Source organism: Peromyscus leucopus, chromosome 7, assembly GCF_004664715.2.
Source record: "Peromyscus leucopus breed LL Stock chromosome 7, UCI_PerLeu_2.1, whole genome shotgun sequence".
NCBI classification, from domain to species: Eukaryota; Metazoa; Chordata; class Mammalia; order Rodentia; family Cricetidae; genus Peromyscus; species Peromyscus leucopus.
The window spans coordinates 87,731,934-87,752,044 of NC_051069.1; the positions used below are offsets into that span (position 1 = coordinate 87,731,934).

At 43.4% G+C, this 20,111-nt stretch overlaps 1 protein-coding gene across 4 annotated transcripts in view; it reads left to right on the top strand.

Annotated features, from left to right (window-relative positions):
- Positions 1-3,625: 3,625 nt before the first annotated feature.
- Positions 3,626-20,111, top strand: part of Cep70 (centrosomal protein 70) — a 60,257-nt gene continuing 43,771 nt past the window's right edge. For 2 of the 4 annotated variants that reach the window (XR_005092033.1, XM_028869982.2), the window contains exons 1-3: positions 3,626-3,711; positions 6,598-6,699; positions 17,903-18,025. Coding sequence is in view for 3 of the 4 variants with exons in the window: in XM_028869982.2 (XP_028725815.1) it covers positions 6,691-6,699; positions 17,903-18,025 (132 nt within the window). In the remaining variant the exon portion in view is untranslated. The other 2 variants (XM_028869983.2, XM_037207866.1) reach the window with 2 other exon arrangements.

Sequence of the window (20,111 nt, forward strand, 5' to 3'; positions counted from 1 at the left end):
GCAATTAAGTAGGTAAAACAAGTGAGGCGTGAAGAATTTGGTTTCATATGGATGCAGGAATAAGGCACCATCTTTGAAATAGGCAAAACAAGTCCTCTCTTGACTCTCAATCTTCTGGCACTTTGGTCTTGGACTTCTCAGCCAGAACAAAGCAACAATTTCTGTGGTTTAGAGATTATCTAGGCAAAGAGTTTGTTATAGGAATGGGGATGGGTCCTATCTTCCAGTTTATTTCTGCAGCATGATGATAATGTATAAAAAGATTGTTCCAACATTTGGATTGATACGGCAGATAAAGTTTAGAGTTGCTAAGTAAGTAAAGTCTGGGAGAGAAGACAGCTGACCAGAGGAAACAATCTAATGATTAGGTTAACAGATCTTGAAGACGATATGACTGAATTCCTCAGCAAATTGTGCCACAGAGATTCTTCTGGGAGAGCACTGCTTTGCACCTCACCTTGCACTGAGAGAGTCCTAATGAGGAAGACTCCACTGCAGCCTCTTCTTTGTTATTTGTTTTTATTTATAGATCAGAGTTTGTAATAAATGATTCCGGAAAGAATGAAGAGGGGTGGTGGTATACAGAGTGGAAGTTTCCAGAGCTGGGACAAGGGTGGCTGATCCCCCTCCCCATACATCGTTGTCCCTACTGAACTCCTTTTTAATCAAGTCCTTAATTCTGAGGAACAACTCTTGAGTTGGGAGGACTAGGAAATCCTGTTAGTGAAGGATAATATTTTCTCATAAAATTCCAGGAATCTAGCTACCTTTTATAAGACTACTAAAACAATCTGTGAAGTTCTTGCTATGTGCCTCTAGTTCTCACAGCAGCCCAGTGATTATATTCATTCTATTTTACACAGGGGCCCTAAAGCCCTTCAGAAGGTACAGGCTTTATATTTGGAGTTAGGCACAAGGGATTTGAAATGTTTATATTAAGAGAACACATTTGTAGAAAAATATTGTGCTTGCAGGAAAATTTGGCCTTAATGCTTGGGGTTCATCACCCAAGACACACTGAAATCTGCACTGGAATTGGACAAGGTGACCTGGGACTCCTCAGCTAGCTGTTTCCTCTCCCCATAGTCTCTGGTATACTGGATTTGAGGAATCATCTGTGCTGCGTTTAGTATCTGTTCCACAGAGGCAGGACAGCTGTGGGAAGAACAGTCACTTCACTTCTTACCTGCCAGGACTACATGGCAGGAAATCATGTCTGAACAAAGCACCATGAAAGGTCTTGAACTTAAACATGAAACATTCCTGTTGCCGCTGATTGAGCTTTTGACTTTGTTCTGAGTTTCAGATTGCTTCCTTGTTTCTCGGGAGGTACCCAAGGGCTGTTCATCTTTAGAAGCTGCCTCTCACCAACACATGCTCACAGACACTACTGCCTTAAGAGAGAAGCTGGAAATACTTCCGTCACAATAGGGTATGTTTTTTCTGGGGCCTCTTTTTGGAATAGGTTGGCTGGTTTTTCCAAATGTATTTTTTTTTAAATGGAGAATAAAATAAAAGGAAAATAACTATATCAAATGCCCAGGTATTTCAATTTTTTTTATATTTTTTATTTTATTTATTTATTTTTTTTACTATTACTCTCCCAATATTGGCTATGGACTCAAGGAAGAAGCATCACCACGTTGGAAACCACTTACAATTATGGTGCCCCTCCCCCCTTCCTTTCTGGAACTCAGGCTTTTGTCATTTGTGCATCTCCCAGGCAATGGCTGATCAGGAGGCATGGTGTATCTGCAGATCTGTCTCAACAGAACAAACAAAAACTAAACTGGAGAAGTTTCTGAGGGAAAAGGAAGTGTGTGGTTCTGGTTGTTCCTCATAGGCAGCTAGAAACTCATTTTAGTATGAATTCATCATGTTTACAACAGCAGAGACTAACTGGACCCTTTGAAACCTATTGAACCACTGAATTAACCAGTCTTAAAAGTCCACGCCCGCTGGGATTTCTGCTTTGTGAACTAAATCAATTGCTTTATTGTTTAAGGCAGTTTAAATTAGGTTTTCTATTCCTGGCATCAGAAATAATTATAACCCAGGGATGTTTTGCCTATAGATGCAGTTAGAGCAGCTGGACTCAGAAGAATGGTAAAGTCACCCTATTGTTCTGGAAAAGCAATAAGATTTGTATTAGGGAGTAGAAAATGAAGCTCTGCCTAGCCCGTTAGTGTGACTACCCAGATACAGAAAGGGATGGGGAAGGGAGGAGGCAGGGATAAAGAGAGTTGGGACATGTTTGCAGGAATCTATACAGTTCAGACTCACAGTGGTTCCACCTGGCTTGAGAGCAGTGTTCTCTAAGAGATGTGCCCTTGGAGAGTGGATGTGTTAGGTCCACCTTAGTGGATGTGTTAGGTCCACGGAGGCCCTGATGGGACTTGCATTTCCACAGACCTTTTGGAAAAGCCTGTTGTCAATAGCGACACCATGTGGCTACAAGGTGCAAGAACAATGATGTTAGAGCCCTGAAACTTGAGAGGTCTTCCTTCATGTTTGTGGAAGGTGGAGGACTTTCCCTTACATATTTTGGATTTCTTAAGCTCTATTAGTTTTTGAAGATAGTGTAGAGGGACCATAATTTTATTTTTTCTTTGAGACAAGGCCTCATGTAGCTCCCGGTGGCCTTGACTTTTGCTTTGTAGCCAGGGATGACCTTGAACTCTTGTTCTCCTGCCTCTTCCTCCTAAATTCTTGGATTACAAGCATGTGCCACCATGCTTGTCTTAGGCAGTGTTAAGGATCAAACCCAAAGATTCGTGCACTCTAGGCATTCCACCTACTGAGTTACATCTCCAGTTACTGTTCCCCACAAGGTTTAGAATCAGTCTTAATTATATCTCAGTGGGCACTTCTCCCTCCCGGCTACACATTAGAATCACTTGGGGGAACCTTACAAACTCTGGACACGTGGGTCTCCCATTCCAGAGATTTTGATTTAATCAACCTGGAGGCCCGCAGATCAAGTTTTCAAAGCTTTTCAGCGGTTCAAACTTGAAGCAAGGGTTGTGCCTCCCTGGCCTTACGTAATCCTCCTTTCCTCTCTTGTAGCCGCAAACTCAACAGGCTTATCAGTGTCTAACAGGAGTCCACCTCCCTAACTAGACTGAGCATCTTCAGTCGGGCAGCTCAGTGCTTCATAGACATTTAAAAATGTTCATGGAGAAGATGAAATGCTATAAAGAAACGTTGACTAGAGTCCCCCAAATGCCAGCTTATATATACACTGTTCTTAGCTAGGTCTGGAGAGTCAAGCGTGCAGACGGTTCCCGGTAAGGGCTCGCAGATCTGGCTTGAGAGGGAGCTGTAGTGAGCACAAGCATCCAGTGACGGCGAGGCTGGCCCGGCCTCACTTTCGCTTGCGACTGCTTTGTGTATTTCTAGCTTCTCCCGCATCAAAACGAGACTCCACATTGGTAACAGAGTCTCTACCCGAAGGTGCGTCCTGGGAGTGTGTGAGCTAAAGACCCGCCGCAGCAAGACTGTGTGTGTGGGAAGCCACGCCTCCGTGGGCGGAGCCAATAATAGAGCGCGGCGCGGACCCCGCCTCCCTGGCGCGCCAGGTTGGGTCTCCCGCCCCGCTGGGAGGCCATCGACTGCTTCGGCTCGATTGGTCAGCCTGGCCGCGCTAACGGTCGCGGAGGCGGGGCCCCGGCCGCGGGGCGGGCGCGCTGCAACCTGCAGGCGGCGGCTGAGGTGAGTGGCGCTTGGGGTCGCCGGGGGCGTCGCGGGGTTCCCTTCTCAAGAGCACGCCCAAAGGTGTCCTCTCCGGAGCCCCGAACGTCTCACTGGCCAGCCAGGGTCCCCGGGGCGGAGTTGCCCCGGCTGCTAGGTGCGAGCTGGGAAGCGCGCGTGCAGGGGCGAGCGTAGACCACCCTATCGGAGCTGGCCTGACCCTGGTGCAGCTCCTTCCCACTCAGCCCCGGAGCCTCGGCTCCTGTCCGAGTGAATGAGGTGAGCGACCGGGTAGGGGAGGCAGGAACTGGAGCTTAGACTTGTCCGTAGCACCGGCTGGGTTCGGGGTTAGTTGGAGGTCCTCGGGGCTGATTCGCTCCCGCTCGCTCTGCCGCGCTGTCAGGGGATAGCGATTTGGAGCAAAGTGCGGAGCAAGGGTAGGTGAGTACCCCTCCCTCCTGTCAGACTCATTACAAATTCAGGGGGGAGGGGGGACTGAGCCTTTATGTAGAGTCCACGTTGACTAACGTGAAAGATACCACAAAGCCTAATCAAGATTCCCATTACCATCCACACAAGCCACGACTCCGGCGTAGGGAACAGAGGACACCCTCAGGTGTAGGTCCTTGCCTTCCACCTTGTTTGGGACAAGGTCTTTTGTTTTTCTGCGTCCTACCCGGGACTAGCGAGGAGAGCTGCGGTTAAATCCTCCTTCCATCTGGCCACGGGAGTGCTGCGATTACAGAATTCTCGATTTCTGTGGATTCTGGGGATTGTGTCTCAAGCTTTCTTGCGGCGAGCGCCTTTACCCACTGGCTGTCTCTCTAGCCTGCCCCCTTATTTGTAATCATACCTTTTAGCGCGGCAGGCGTTGGTTTCAACCTTCTGCATTGCATGGACTTTGGTTTTTACTCTATTGTTTAATGCACCTGCTCCCCCAGCTTCCCTTGGGAAAGGAATTGGATGAGACTTCGTGCTGCTTGCTGTGTTGATGAGGCAGGGTAGCAGGCAGTTTTTGCCTCAGCCCAGGAAAGGCCAATTCTGGCCTTTCTTGTCATCTGGGATGGAATGATCTGACTGAGATGATCTCCAGGCCTAACTCCCTTTTAAATTTCAGAACAGTAAAAAGCAAGTTGCAATATTATTGGAATAGAGTTAGTTTCTCTTTAATTTTTGTGCAAGGTCTCATGCAGCCCAGGCTTGAACTCCTGATTCTCCTACTTCGATCTGAAATGCTGGGATTACTGCTAAACGCCACCACACTCAGCTAATTGTGTGTGTGTGTGTGTGTATGTATATATATAAAGTTTTTTGAGACAGGGTTTCTTTGTCTGTCCTGGAACTAGCTTCCTAGACCAGGCTGGCCTTAACTCCCCGAGATCTGCCTGCTTCTGCCTCCCAAGTGCTGATTATAGGTGTGTACAACCACTGCCTGGCTATACATTTTTAATGTATGCTGTGTTTTAACAGATCCCCAGATGCCTACAGGGCAATTTCATGAACTGTTGGGAAGCATGAACTGTGCCAAAATCTATACTTTTCCCCCACATGATGACTCATACTTGTAATCCCAGTGCTCGGGAGGCTGAGAACAGTGGATTCCTGAATCCAAAACTAGTCTAGGCTTCTTAGTGAGTTCCAGGTCAGCCATGGCTGAAGTAAGACCCTGTCTCAAAAAACAGATACATACCTCCAGTTTTTCGGTTTTTTTCCCCTCATTTTTCTTTTTCCTTTATCTTTATTCTCTTTCTCTCTTCTCTTCCTCCACCTCCTCCTTTTTTCTTTCCTCCTTTCTTTCCCCCTTCCATCTTTTTTGTTCTTCTTGAGACAAGGTCTCACCATGTAGCCTGGAACTCACTTTGTAGACCAGTTTGGCCTCAAGTTCACAGAAGCCCACCAGGATTTGCCTTGCGAGTACTAGGATTAAAGGCGTGAACCACCATAACCCACTAAAAACTTGTATTCTTTTTGATTATGTGTGTGTGCATATGTGCAGGTGCCCATGGAGAACAGAGGAGTTGGATCTCCTGGAGCTGAAGTTATGGGTGATTGTGAGCCACATAATAAGGGTACAGGGAATTGAATTTTGGTCCTCTGGACGAGAGTACATGCTCTTAGCCACTGGGCTATTCTTCTAGCCCTCCTTTTCATTTTTTTTTTTGAGACAGGGTCTCTCTATTTAAGCCCTGTCTGTCCTGAAACTCACTGTGTAGTTCCAGGCTGGCCTCGAACTCACAGAGATCCGCTTGCCTCTGCCTCCTGTGTGCTGGGATTGAAGGTGTCTGCTGCCATGCCTGGTTTCTTTTTCTTCTTGGGATAAGTTCTTATAATGTGTAGTCTAGCCTTGGTCCTAGGATGACTTTTTCTTTCTGAGATTTCAGGATTTTAAATCTGTGTCCTGTTAATAGCCTGAGGTGGGGGAAAGACTACTGCAAGTTATTGGCATATTTGCATTAATAGGTAACACTTTCAAGGCTTTGGTTAGTTTGTGGTAGTAATTTGAAATGTGCTCCTGAGAACGCTTACAGATTTCAGTGTGACTAAGAACAGTTACAGAACTCAGAATCCTGGGGGAAAGCTTGGTCACAGGTGCAGAAGTACTGCACTTCCTGCTCTTACTTGGTGTTCTCAGTACACTTGCCAGTGTACTGAGAACACCACTTGAAGCCACAAATCAGAATGATGGATTTGGATATCCAGCCCATGTTTCAACAAAGCAATGGGAGGAAGGATAAGAGAAAAACAAGGGGAGGAATTTGATGAAGAACTTTGCACCATTCTTGTTACTGCAGTGTTTTTAGCCTTTGGTTCCATGGCTGTCTGTACCATGGACACCTTGTTAATAACATAGGATCATTTTTAGTGACAGGCTGAATATTTTAAGGCTTGTATCTTTTTGAAATGTAGATCAAGATCCAGTTTCGGACATGCGACTCACTGGGTGACCATTTTATTGAGATCAACTTGGATGACCAGGTGTAAACTGCAAGAGGAATCACTATGACTGAGGTATGGCTAGTATAATGGATGACTCTAGATTTTTTTTTCCCATTCAGGGAGATAGCAAACAAAATTTATTATTGGATATTGTGCTAGATGATAAGTTACATGTTTTTTTGTTTCCTTCTGACTACCTGATAATCCTGCCAAGTAATATTCATAGTTGAAAGTCAGTAAGAAAACTGAAGTTCAACAGACATCGACCCTGTCCTGCTGTGATGAGTGAGCACTACTCAATGCTCCTCGTGCATCTAGTGTTCTAATCTTTGCAAGACTTCTGTAAGCTACCTTTCCTCCTCCTCCACCTCCTCCACTTCTTCTGTGAAGAAATCAAAGCACAGAGGGATTCCCTGGTTGTGTGACAGAATCCCCAGGCAGTCTGGTTATATGCTAGCTTTGTTTTGGTTAGTATTGCTTTGACATTTTTTTGTTTTGTTTTGTTTTCTGTTATGATTTGGCAAATCTATCTCAAGTGGCTAGATGGGAGCTCTTTTGCTTATATAGAAACCTTGGATAGGTAAGAAGCAGTTTCCTCAGTGTTGATAGCCTTGAGTTTGAGCCCTGGACTCTAAGCCTTGAGGACTAGAGGCTTAGGGCTCCAAGCTTTCAAAGCCTCAGAATCCCAACACCTAACAGCTACCATTATAGCTCTTGAGCTGTGGCTCTTAACCTGTGCTCTTGAACACTCCCAGTACCTGGACCTTGCAGTCCTCATAGCCTCAGCTCCGGCCTTCAGTTCTTCATAGTCTCTTGACTTTGGCACTCTTGCTTTTATAATACACCAGTATCTTTTGTGGTTTTCATATCTTGCAAAAAAAAAAAAATTTAAAAAACCAGATAAAAATATTTACTTGTTTATTATATGTGTGCCCACATGTTTATGTGACTGCACATGTGGAGCTCAGAGGACAACTTGGTTGAACAAGTTGATTCTTTCCTTCTACCATATGTGTTCTGGGTTCATGGACTCAAGTTGTAAGGCTTGGCCTCAAGTGCCTTAACTCACTGAGCCATCTTGTTGACCCCTAAGTTGCTTTTGTCAGAGTATTTTATCATAGCAACAGGAAAAGAAACTAAGAGACCAGTCATAGCCCATAGCTGCTGCACGATTTCTAGATCTGTCGATCACAAACCTTATATGTGCACCAACCATAATCCTCGATTAGGAACCATTCAAAAGCCGAATGTTGCACCAACCACAGCCTCTTTGCAATTATCCTGAGTGAGAATAGCTGTGGGCTAGTCAGAGTCATCTAGAGCTGGCCAAGCTCCTCTTGCCTGGAGTGCAGTCTTGAATAACCTTCTGAGGAGGGTGTTGTGATTTTAGAAAGGCCTCCAGAAGCAGGGGTTGAAGCGTTGGCAGCATTTGGTGGTTATAGTGTTGTCATGGTCTTTGCAATGGAATAGTTCCTTCAGAGTGACTGGACTACTCATAATAGCTTGACTGCCCTGATGATAGTTCGGGTGGTCTTCAAAGATGAGGGGTAACTCCCTACTCAAGGCAGCTAGGCACAAAGGGTTTGACAGCTTGTCAGTTGAGAGGTGGAGTGGTTCCTTGCTAACTAAAGGAAACTTAAAGGATGCTTATAATAAAAACCTATCATGAGATTAACTTTCTTTCATTCTTCCTTTTTTTTTTGGTTTTGGTTTTTCTTTTCTTCTTCTTTTTTTTTTTGGTTTTGGTTTTGGTTTTTCTAGACAGGGTTTTTCTGTGTATTCCTGGCTGTCCTAGACCTAGCTCTGAGACCAGGCTGGACTCTGTTGTTGTGGGATATTTGACTGTACAGTGAAACCCAGGAGATTGTATTAATAAAATCAACCTTGAATCAGGGGGCAGAGCCAGCAACTAGTTGACAGGAATCAGCCATAGAGTATGGAGACACACAGGAAGGAGTAGGGAGGGACTTGGAGTTTGGCAGTCTTTTTGGTTTCGGACAGCTGCCAAAAAGGAAGGTCAGCTGGTTCCTTCTTAGCCACTCTGAGCTAGCAGGTTTTCACATCAGCATCTGACTTTCAAGTTTTTAATTGGTAAATAGAACAATAGAGACTTAGTTAAAAACTACGTGGTGGCAGAGCCTTAGGGCCACAGATGTAGTTAAAATATCAGTAGATTAAGATGCAGGTGTTAAGCTGACAGAAAAACATTACCTCCCAAGTGCTGGGATTAAAGGTATGTGATACCACTGCCCAGCCAACTTTTTTTTTTTCTTCAAGACAGGGTCTCATGTAGTCCCTGATGGCCTTGAACTCACTATGTATCAAGAATGACCTTAAGCTTCTGATCTTCCTGCCTCTACCTTATGTGCTGGGGTTACAGGCATGCTTTGATATGGGAAAGTCAGGATAGAGCTTGGTTTTATTTATTTATTAATTTTCATAATAATGAGTTGATTTTTTTTTTAACCAATTAGTTATTTTGCAATATTAGGAATCAAACCCAGAATCTTGCACATTCTAGTGAGGCACTATACCTCTGAGCTATGTTCGCAGCCTTGCTTCCTGATCTACTGAAGGCGTTTTTTTTGTTGTTGTTGTTGTTAAAAAAAGTTACGATAGATGCAAGCATATTTGCTGGGCTTTAGTTGATTACTGTGATCATCATTTTTAAAGTTCAGATTGTCTTATTTTGGCTAGTGAGAATCTATCTAACCAATAAGATTACCTATTTTTTTAAGTATGTATTTTTATTGTTATATATTTTTTCTTTTGTTTTTTTGAGACAGGGTTTCTCTATGTAGCCTTGACTATCCTGGAATGCGCTCTGTAGACCAGACTGGCCTTGAACTCATAGAGGTCTACCTGCCTCTGCCTCCTGAATGCTGGAATTAAAGGTGTGCACCACCACTGCCTGGCAGTATTTTATTTTCTAATACAGGGTTTGACTATGTAGTCCTGGCTGGCCTGGAACTCACTACATAGACACAGACTGACTTCAAACTCACAGAGATCCACCTGCCTCTGCCTCCTGTTTCCTGGATACTGGTATTTAAGGTGTGTGCTACCATTGCTGGCAAGATTTAATTTTAATTGTGTGTGTGTGTGTGTGTGTGTGTGTGTGTATGTGTATGGTGTGTAGGTAGGTAGGTAGGTGTATACATAGAAGTGTGAGTACCAGAGGAGGCCAGAAGAGGACACTGGATATTCTGAAGCTGGAGTTACAGGCAGCTATGTGATCTGGGATGGGTTTCTTGGAACTGAACTTGGGTCCTTTGAAAGAGCAACAAACACTCTTAGCCACTGAGCTTTAGGCCAAAAGAGGTGTTGGATTCCTTGAAGCTGCAGTTACAGGTAGTTGTGAGCTGCCTCAGTTCCCCTGGAAGAACAGCAAGTGCTCTTGACTGCTGAGCCATCTCTCTAGCCCTAGCAATATGTTCTTAACTGAGCACATTGAGGAATGGGCCAACCCCTATGTGAGTATCTATAGTCCCCCCTGATTAAAATCTACAAGGTCCCTCTGTTTGAGAAAGATATTGCTTTGACAGTGACTCCCATAATTTTTTTGCCTGTTGTAGGTAATAACTTTTTCTCTACTCTTTTTGTCCTGGCTGTACTTATATTGGTTTTGCACTCAGAAAGATGTGAACCCACTGTGTTTGGTTATAGAAAGACTTTTCATTAGAAAGAAATGGTACTTGTGACTTCTTGGCAAGAATGCTGTCTTAGGGTTCCTATTGCTGTGAAGAGAAACCATATCCATGGCAACTCTTGTAAAGGAAAACATTTAATTGGGATGGCTGGCTTACAGTTCAAAGGTTGAGTTCATTATCCTCATGGTGGGACATGGCAGAGTGCAGGCAGACATGGTGCTGTAGCTGAGAGTCCTGTATCTTGTAGGCAACAGGAAGTGATCTGAGGTGCTGGGCATGCGTTGGGCATACATGAGACCTCAAAGCTCATCCCCACAGTGATATACTTCCTAAGATGTCTTTCCTAATTCTTTAACCTTGTCCCAAGCATTTAAAGCTGCTAAATGGCATAGCACCAAGGTGTGATTATCAAATTCAAGCTGCCTTTGTAACTCAGCATATTGGCCTTCACTTGGAAACTGATCTTGGAAAATATTAATACCTCTAGCCCTATTTCATTGTTCTATGGCCCTAGCTTCCTCTTTTCATCATGTTTGCCATTGTAACTGAGGACCAGCTTCCAATATTGCTGTTGCCAGATCTTTCCAGTCTTGGGGGATAATTCTGTTCTGAGTTGTCCATGAATTTAATATCTGCTTCACATAGGGTTAATGAATACCATATGAAGTGACTGCTTTCTTTCTTTCTTTCTTTTTTTTTTTTTTTTGGACTTTTTTTCTTTGTATTTATTTTATGTTCAATTTCTTTCCACACCACACATTTTTTTTTCTTTCTTTCTCCTCTGCAGTATTTTTTTTTTCTTTTTTCACCATTCTTCCTTTCTGGTTCAGAGGCAACCTTTGACTTTTCTAGGAAGATCATCTGGATGTGACAGCAGAGCTCAGGTGTGGGGGGATCCCCCCAGGAGTCCTGTGGATGCCATGACACATGCTGGGTGCTCTGCTCACCTGGAAATGTCCTATGAACCAAGAATACCAGTGGAGAGCTAGTCGTTGTGCAGAACACAAACAAATTGTCAGCTGATCCATCTTGTGGGACTCCTGGCCTTTTGTGGTGGTTGAACCATGGTAACATTCCATCAGTTGCAGAGAATTTCAGCAAGTCAGGCCGCTCTTCTTAGACTGAAGGGAGCTCTGTCCACTGGAGGTCTGTTCAGTGCCTCCTTCCAACTGCCAGTGTTGCGGTAACGCCCTCGCTACCACCACCCGTTCACCAGGTTCGATCGAGGGGCTTTTTCTTTTTTCTTTAAAATGCTGGCCAGCCTTCCAAGAGTGTCCATCAGCTTGTCCCTTCTTTCTCGGATCTCAGTAGGGACCTCCATTTGTTGGGGTAACACCCACACTACCACCACCTGTTCACCATGTCCGAGCGAGGGGCTGTGGATTAGAAAATAAGAGACAAGAGACAGCGGGTCATTCGCCTCAGCAGAATGCCGAATGCCAAATGCCCGACTGCTTTCTTAAATCTCCTCAAATCTAACATTTCTATAGGATTCCATTTAATTTCTTAATGACCTTGGGGGTACCTGATATCTCCTGGTAGTTCTTATATAGTAACTGGATAAACTGAGGTTGGTTTTCTAACAACTGTTGACGAAATTCTAAACAGTCTTAGTAAAATAAGAAACACAGAGCCAAATATAGAGGAAATAGCCAAAGAGATCAGAGCAATAGCAGTAGCTTCCCCCGAGAGAGAACTTCTTCCTGACTTGTCTTTTTATTGCCTTTCTGTTCTGCCTTCTCATTGGCTCTGCCTTCTCATTGGCTCTAAACCCAACCACATGACTTCCTCGTCACTGTCTGTTTATACAGACCTCCAGGTCTCTATGGTTGGTACTGGGATTAAAGGTTCGTGTCACCACACTTGGCTGTGTCCTTGACCACACAGAGACTCTGCCTGCCATGTGATTGGTTTAAGGGCATGTACTACCACCACCTGACTCATCTTATGGCTCACTTTGACCTCTGATCTCCAGGCAACTTTATTTATTAACATACAAATAAAATCACATTTCAGCACAAATATAATATTACCATAAACAACCTGGGCAGCAGCACCCTTTTACAGTTTTATCATGCGGTGGTGCTACTGGTTCTTGTCTAAATTCCTCTGTCTCTCAGTATTTTTCTTATTTTCATTTGTAAGTATTTTTATTTTTATGTGCATTGGTATTTTGCCTGCATGTATGTCTGTGTGAGGGTTTCAGATCCTCTGGAACTGGAGTTACAGTTGTGAGCTGCCATGTGGGTGCTGGGAATTGAACCCAGGTCCTTTGGAAGAGCAGTCAGTGCTCTTAACCTCTGAGCCATCTCTCAAGCCCCATCATTTATAAGTCTTTTATTTTATCAGTCCACTTTTCATATTTGGAACAGTTATTAAACCACTTTTCATATTTGGCACAAAACCCACTATGGCTATTAAGGATAAAATATGATGCCGGGCGGTGGTGGCACACACCTTTAATCCCAGCACTCGGGAGGCAGAGCCAGGTGGATCTCTGTGAGTTTGAGGCCAGCCTGGTCTTCAAAGCGAGTTCCAGGAAAGGCGCAAAGCTACACAGAGAAACCCTGTCTCAAACCCACCCCCCCCCCACCCCCCACCCCCCCCAACCCCCCCATTCCCAACCCCCCCACCCCGCCAAAAAAAATGAAGTATCAGACTGATAGTAATTATAATTGGTATTATCTCAATCTCAGTTAAGTCATTTATCTTTTCATTTTCTGCTTCTGTTTTCAAGCCATCTAAAGTAGCACACTATACAGGGCCCTAACACCCTGTTTTATGGTATTTCTCACACTTAACGTGGGAAAGATTTTTCCTTTCAATGTTATTTAACTCTCTCCTTGAGGACTTCCCAGATGTCTTACCAAATCTCATGGCCTCTCAGTTTGTCTGCAGCTGGTGTGGTTTCTCATTTGTGTGGTTGTGCCTCATGATGGGTACCAACTGTTGTTTTTTAACAAAAATCTCAATTGTTCGATTTTTTTCAGTCAAGCCTTGGGAGCCAGATGCTAGGGTCAAAGCCTGCTAGCTCAGAGAGACAGATAAAGCACCCAGCTGACCTTCTTCCTCAGCTGACATCCCCAAAGCCTCCTTCTCCTAAACGCCTCATACCAGACTCTCCCAACTCAGTGTCCCTTCCTTCTACTTCCTATGTGTCTATCTGTTCTTCTGACTCCCTCTTACTCTCTATGGTTTTTTTTCTTAATCATCCTATGTTCATTTCCTGTCAACTGGTTTCTTGCTCTGCCTTTTGACTTATGGTTGACTTTATTTAATCTTGTTTACAATATTCAAGCAGAAAACTCTTGGATTAAAGGTATGTGCTAGGGCTGAACCACACAACTAGAAATGGGTTTTTCCAGTAAATAATGCAATTCAGGGTTCACAGTGTGATCAAATATCCTGAAACACATATCACATACTTCCAACATATAATGGCACAGAATATGCATTACTATTCCAAAATGTAGGGAAGGGAGCATAGTGAGGAAATACTGGACCAAACCAAGAATGAAAACCAGCTGGCAAACTTCAAACTCTGTATCTCCATGTCTGATGTCAAAACACTCTTCAGATCTCCAACTCCTTTCAGCTTTGTTGACTGCAACACACTTCTCTCTCTTGGCCTGGATCCACTCCCTGTTAGCAGCTTTCCTGGGCAGATATCCCATAGCTCTGGCATCTCCAGCATCTTGGGGTCTCGGAGGGAATCCAGACTTCAACTTCACAGTTTCATGTAATGGCTTCTAGGCCTCCATTCAGGAACACCCTGACATATGCTTGGCTTCTGTGGCTTTCCTTAGTTGCATGGGCAAATCCCATAGCCCCTTTCTTCTATCCTTGATTCCAGAACCACGTGAGCTACCAAGTTCTCCTGCTTAGTGGAGCTGGAACATGGTCCCCTTGTTCAATTACATCTTCACCAACTTAGTCTTTTATTACCTAAGCTTGGCTCCTGAAACTTGCTCTGTAGACCAGCTGGCCTGGAACTCGGAGACCTCTCAAGCGGAGAGTGCTGGGATTAAAGGTGTGTACCATCACAACCAGCTCTAAGTTTTCCTTTAATTCCTTTTCACAAGTTGGAAACTTATGGGTGGGATCTTGCGGTCCCCACTCCCTTTATTCCATTTCTTTCTTTTTATTTGTTTAAGGATTTTTAAAAAATGTATGTGTATTGGTATTTTGCCTGCACATACGTGTAAGGATGTCAGATCTTGGAATTACAGACAGTTATTAGCTGCCATGTGGTGCTGGGAACTGAACCCAGGTTAACACTTATTACCACATGACAGAGTCTGTACTAGGCTGTTTTGAGATTTTCTCTGCTAATGGAATTAATCCAAAATTCTTCACTTTAGCCTCAGGCAGGCTCTTCAGACAAGGGCAGAAAGCAGCCACATTCCTTACAAAATATCACAAGAATGATCTCTAGGCCACATATTAATATTCTTCTTCTCTGTGACCTCTTGAGCAAGGTCCTTACAGTTCATCAAATCACATTCAGCACCACTGTCTTCCATGCTCCTAATAGTGTGGTCCATTAAGCAGTGCTTAAAGCTTCTCTAACTGAAAGTACCAAAGTCTAAATTCCTCCAAACAAAATACATGATACGGCCTATCACAGCAATACCCCAGTCCTTGTTAACAACTTTTATCTCAGTGTTTCTGTTGCTGTGAAAGAGACACTGTGACCATGGCAACTCTTATAAAGGAAAACATCTAATTGAAGGGGCCCACTTACAGTTCAGAAGTTCAGGTCATTATCATCATGGTGGGCATGGTAGAGTGCAGACAGACATGGGTGTTATAGCTGTAATTGAGAGTCCTACATCTTGTAGGCAACAGGTAGTGATCTGAGGCACTGGGTGTAACTTGGGCATATATGAGACTTTAAAGCGTACCCGCACAGTGACATACTTCCTCCAACAAGACCATATCCACTCCAACAAAGCCACACCTCCTAATAGTGCCACTCTTCATGAGATTTGGGGGCCGATTACATTCAAACTACTACAAATGCTTATTAACTCTATGATTTAAATCTGAAAGTAGTCTACATTTTTAAGAGGTAGAAAACAACAAGTACCCAAGCTACGATTTTGTCATCTTCCTTAATTTGTCTTCAACTTTGGAGGATCTCATTTACTTCTGCCAAGTGCCTGGAAGTACTATTAATTCAGGCTATCTCAAGGGACTGGACAATCTAGAAGAGGGAAGCCAGGGTCTATGTTAGTGGAGAGCTTGTTTCTTGGTTCACCCTTACCCTGAGAGTTAAACCCTTACAAGTCACAACTTTTAAGTTTCCTTAGCTCTTGAGTTTTATTGAATGTCTATAGAAGAAAAGTAGCTTCTGGTTTTTGTTTTATTGTATCTTATAATCTCTTTCTCCCCCTTACCTTTTTTTTTTTTTTTTTTTTTTTTTAAAGACAGGGTGTCTTGTTGGCCAAAGTGGGCTTTGATCTTGCTATGTAGCTGACCCTGAACTGTTTCTCCTGCCTGTACCTTCTGAGTGCTGGGATTATAGGCTTTTATCATGCTACCCCCCACTTAACGAAGTGCTAGGGACACAACCCAAGGCTTTGTCTGTGCTGGACAGGTATTGAGTGAAGTCCCTGAGTGAGTGAAGCCCTGAGTGAATGTGTATTTTGACATGAGCAAAAAGCCTGTTGAGAACTTGGAGACCAAATGGCCCATAGGAAATAGGTACCTCTGTTATCCATGTGGGTCAGGCTAAAGAGGGTGGCAAAGCTTTCTTTGGGTGTTAGGAGTTGTAATGCTTGATTATGAATGAGTAATTAATGTGCAATGACTAGCAACTGGGGCATCCTCCTGTATCCTTGTAGGCTGAAACCACTTACTACAGCTAACCCTTCCCCCTGCGCTGTACCTAATAAATGCTCTGAGGTTCTAGATTGTGGTAGTAGTACTAGAGAATCCCACCAGATCCTAGCTTCATTGTATGCATAGCTATGTGTCTATCCTTTATTTCCTCACTACCCCTAGCCAGGTTTCCAAGACTCAAGTCTTGAGTTGAGGTCAAGGCAAAGCTAGCTACATTTCTAGCCTACTTCTTTTTCAAGGACAAGTTTCTCAGCAGACCTATAATGCCTGGTTTACATATCATCTGGGAACCTGGAATAATTCTAGTAGTGACAGCATCACTACCTTCTCCCTCCTTGGCATGTGTAGTTGATTTGATGGTGCTTATAATTACTGTGCCTGCTCAGAAATCTTTCCTGACCTGGTCAGTTCTCCCTTCACACTTCCTGCTAGCTAGGAACAGTTAGAAGTTCTAAGTTAAGCAATTTCTCGTATGATGCTAATGAATATGATTTTTCTTTTGCCACTGGAAAGTTTTATCTATGTATTAAAGAAATCAAGGAATTCTTTTCCCCCCTAGAATGGTAGTTTTACAAGAGTGATGATAAAGTAGACTATGAACTTTGTTTTTTGATTGATTGTTTTTTTTGTGGGCCAAACAGAACCTCTTGTTCCTGGTTTTTGATCTACTTAGAAATAAAGACTGCCTAATGAAGTGATCCTAGTCTCTCCTTATAGCCCAGTGAATGATAACAGTTCAAGAGCCTCACAATCTTTTCAAAATATCTTGGACTGGGCATGGTGGCACATGTCTGTAATCCAGCACTAGGGACGCTGAAGCAGGTAGATCTCTGAGTTCAAGGCCAGCCTGGTCTACATAGCAAATTCCAGACAGCCAGGACAATATACAGACACCCTGTCGTGTGTGTGTGTGTGTGTGTGTGTGTGTGTGTGTGTGTGTGTGTGTGTTATTTCTCTCATTCTTTATATGAAAAACTAGAATGCTGTATTCCAGAGAACAGTGCAAGATAGGATTTATTCAAATAAATCTTGTATAAGCATACTACCTATGAAGTAAATTTTGATGTAAGGATAGCCTAATTTGCTCTGTAAAAATAGTGGATTTTTTTTTCTTTTTTCTTTTTTCTTTTTTTCTTTTTTTTTTTTGAGACAGGGTTTCTCTGAATAGCCCTGGCTGTCCTGGAAATCACTTTGTAAACCAGGCTGGCCTAGAACTTGGAGATATACCTGCCTCTGCCTCCCACTTGCTGGGACTAAAGATGTACACCATTACCACCTGGCTGTGGATTCTTTTAAATATATTTAAGTGTAAATATTATTTGTTTTGCGACAGGTTTCTACATTGCCCTAGTTGTCCTAGAATTCACTGTGTGGACCCGGAAGGCCTTGAACTCAGATCTACCTGCCTCTGCCTCCTAAGTGCTGGGATTAAAGTGTAGCACCACACCCAGTAAATATAGAGTGTAAGCATGAGGAGTAAGAAGGAAAGAGGCTCTCAGGAAAAAGTAAGATATACCTGAGAACATGGGTGTGGGTTTGTCTAAGAGTATGGATCTACATATAATTTCCTTTAACTTTGTAGTTAAGACTGTCTTGAAGTTCTGCTCCTCCTGCCTTCACTTCCCACGTCCTGGGATTATAGGCATGCACCCCCCACTCTAGTTTTATGCAGATTTGGAGAATGAACCCAGCACTGTATGTGTGATAAACAGGCACTCTACCAACTGAGCTACATCTCCAGACCTCTTTAACTTCTGTTGCACTTTTTCTCTTTCCCTTAGGGAACTCAAATTTTTTTATTGCCAACCTCTTCTTTGAGTTCTACAAAAGAAATGATGCCTCCAGCAGCCTCTAAAGCCCAGGACTCCAGTCCATTATCAAACAGACTCCTGATTGAAAAACAAGTAAGCTTAAAATATTTTAGGGCACTGTTTTTTCTCAAGGTATATGCCAAAAGAATGCTAGGTGTACACATAGAAAATTCTGACATGATTTTTTTTTGCACTTATTTATTTTTGAATGTGGTGTACATGTGGAGGTCAGAGGAAACCTTGCAGGAGTTAAGATTTTCTTCTTCCACCATGAGAATCTTGGGACCAAACTTGGATTGTCAGGCTTGGTGGCAAGCATCTTTACTCACTGAACTTCTTGCTGGCCCGAAATTCTGACTTTAAAAAGATTGTTTGGTGGGATTGTCAGATGGCTCAATGGTTAAGAAGGGTATACTGCTCTTCTAGAGGAACTGAGTTCAAGTACAAGCACCCACATCATGCAGCTCCTAACTACTTGTAACTCCAGCTCCAAGGAATTCAACACCCTCTTCTGGCCTCTGCAGGTACCTGCACTCACTTGAACATGCTGTCCCTCACTCGACCCCATCCCCAAACACACACACACAAGTATGTGTAATTAAAAATGAATTTTTTTAAAAGATTGGATAAATAACTGAAGAAGTCTGAATTAAAGACAGTCCAGTATCTTTTTTTTTGTTTGTTTGTTTTTGTTTTTCGAGACAGGGTTTCTCTGTGTAGCTTTGCGCCTTTCCTGGAACTCACTCTGTAGCCCAGGTTGGCCTCGAACTCACAGAGATCTGCCTGGCTCTGCCTCCCAAGTGCTGGGATTAAAGGTGTGCTGGGATTACAGGTGTGCGCCACCATCGCCCAGCTCTGTCCAGTATCCTTATTTCTTTAGCTTCCTCAATTTTGTCAGTCTCCAGGAAGATTTGACATATAGCATTTTCCTTCTTTTTTTTTTTTTTTTTTTTTTTTTTTTTTTGGTTTTTCGAGACAGGGTTTCTCTGTAGCTTTGGAGCCTGTCCTGGACTAGCTCTGTAGACCAGGCTGGCCTTGAACTCACAGAGATCCACCTGCCTCTGCCTCCCGAGTGCTGGGTGGGATTACAGACATGCGCCACCACTGCCCGGCTGTGCATTTTCCTTCTTATTTGACAGTAGTTTGAACTTTTTATTCTACTAGTATTACCAGTACACTTTTTGGAAAATGCCATTTCCAGCATTTTTATTATTTATTATTTTTAAGATTTATTTTTTTCTGAAATTTTTTATTTTTTTATGTATTTTACATACCATCCTCTTCTCCTGTTCCCTCCCCCCACCTCCTTTCTATTCTCCCTCAATACACTCCCCAGAAAAGGTAAAGCTTCCCATGAGTCAACAAAGCATGGCATATCAAGTTGAGGCAGGACCAAGCTCCTCCCCCTACATCAAGATTGAGTGAGACATCCCACCACTGGGAATAGGTTCTAAAAAGCCAGCTCAAGTGCCAGAGACAGATCCCTGCAAACAGACCAAACTATACAACTGTCACCCACTTATTTTTATTGTCCTGATTATATAGGGATATGGGGGACGTGTGTATATGGTTTCTGTGGAGGCCAGAGGCATCGGATCACCTCTGGAGCTGGAGTTACAGGCAGTTGTGAGGCACCTTGACGTGGGTCCTGGATACAGAACTCAGGTCTTCTTTAAAAGCAGAGCAGTATGTGCTCTTAACCATTGAGCTGTCTCTCCGGGTTCCTATTTTCAGTATGTATAAACAGTTACTTTCTTCATAAGATACAAGCATCTGGAAGATGGCTAAGTAAGTAAGATTGTTGGTTGTGTAAGCATGAAGAGCTTCATTTAAATCCCCAGAACCCTGTACAGTGTGGTCATGGTGTAGTGTGGTCATGGTATGGTGTAGTCAGATCTTTCTTTGTGCTACCATCTCACAAATAATGACATGGAGACTTATTATTAATTGTGAAAGCTTGATCTTAGCTTAAGCTTGTCCCACCAGCTCTTATCGCTTAAATTAATCCATTTAATCTTTGTTGCCGTGTGTCTCGTTACCTCATCTCTCCATACTGCCCATGCTGCTTCCTCCATGTCTGGCTGGTGACTCTGCCTTCTTCTTCCCTGAGTTCTCTCTATGCCTGGAATCCTGCCTATACCTCCTGCCTAGCTATTGGCTGTTTAGCTCTTTATTACAC